This window comes from Anneissia japonica, unplaced genomic scaffold, assembly GCF_011630105.1.
Source record: "Anneissia japonica isolate Jap-2015-1 unplaced genomic scaffold, ASM1163010v1 scaffold54711_len1196_cov118, whole genome shotgun sequence".
In the NCBI taxonomy this organism is placed as follows: domain Eukaryota; kingdom Metazoa; phylum Echinodermata; class Crinoidea; order Comatulida; family Comatulidae; genus Anneissia; species Anneissia japonica.
The window spans coordinates 1-1,172 of NW_022756677.1; the positions used below are offsets into that span (position 1 = coordinate 1).

Here is a 1,172-nt window from a genome sequence, read left to right on the forward strand (position 1 = left end):
AAGCATGCTGAAGAGGGAGTCCAAAACCATCTCGACATGACCGTGATGGCGGTAGCGCGGTTAACAGCCGAGTTGTCCGGAGCCGTTAGCAAAGTCGCCGAACTGAAAAGTCAGATGGACATCCAACTTCGAAAATTGGGCCGGGTCGACGAACTGAAAAGTCGGGTGGAAGCGGACCAACAGAAAAACGAAGAACTTGCGAAGCAGATAGCATCCATCAAGCTGACGCATAAATCGAAAGACGATCGTCTCGGTAAATTGAAGGTAACCGCAGCATAATATTTATTATTTGTTTTTCTTTAGCCTCGAATCGCTTGAAAATTTTAATGAAATGTTTTTCTCTTTCGTTTCAGAAACTACTGGCGGGGCAGGCGGACAATATTGAAACTTTGGAAAATACGGCGAAGAAAGACAGAAAAGCGAACGAAAACATCCGACGGACGGTCGATTCGTTGCACGGATCGACGACAGCGTTGATAAAGAAGGTGGAAGAAATGGGAGCCATCGGTGGAACCGGGGGAAGAAGAGGAGGAATACTCCGCGGACCCGCACAACAACAGATTTCCAACATGCAGAAGGAAATGGACATCCAATCCGCACAGCTGTCGGAACAGAATTTGCGTTTTCAGATTCTGGAAACAGCCAGCTACGACGGCGTGCTGATGTGGAAGATAAATTCCGTGCGTATGAAGAAGCAGGAAGCGGACAGCGGCAAAATCGTGTCCCTTTACAGCCAACCCTTCTACGCCGGTCGGTTCGGATACCAGATGTGCGCCTGAATCTATCTGAACGGCGACGGAATGGGCAAAGGGACGCACGTTTCCATGTTCTTCGTCGTCATGAAAGGAGACTACGACGCCCTACTAAATGGCCGTTCGATCAAAAGGTGACGATGCTGCTGCTCGACACTCGAAGCAGCAGCTTCAAAAGACCGACTGGCGACATGAACATAGCTTCCAGATGCCCTCTCTTCGTTTATCAGGACATCCTGAAAAATCCCGTTTACGTCAAAGACGACACCATGTTTCTGAAGATGATCGTCGACACGACAGGTCTGTACGTTTGACGTCACAGCAAGTTAGATGACGTAGTACGCACGTCATCGACTTTCCGTTTCTCCACCTAATATAAGCGACGAGGCAATACAGAGACAGTCGAAAACGATCAACGAG

At 48.7% G+C, this 1,172-nt stretch overlaps 1 protein-coding gene across 1 annotated transcript; it reads left to right on the top strand.

Annotated features, from left to right (window-relative positions):
• Positions 1–45: 45 nt before the first annotated feature.
• On the top strand, positions 46–779 carry LOC117124314 (TNF receptor-associated factor 3-like). Its single transcript, XM_033270502.1, has 2 exons — positions 46–264; positions 354–779. The coding sequence occupies exons 1-2, from the start codon at positions 46–48 to the stop codon at positions 777–779; spliced, it is 645 nt and encodes a 214-aa protein (XP_033126393.1).
• The last annotated feature ends 393 nt before the right edge of the window (positions 780–1,172 follow it).

Bases quoted from the DNA above. Each gene is read 5' to 3' on its own strand.
- LOC117124314 (XM_033270502.1), top strand. From the start codon at position 46: ATGGCGGTAGCGCGGTTAACAGCCGAGTTGTCCGGAGCCGTTAGCAAA. The intron at 265-353 runs GTAACCGCAGCA...CTTTCGTTTCAG, and splicing joins ATCGTCTCGGTAAATTGAAG to AAACTACTGGCGGGGCAGGC.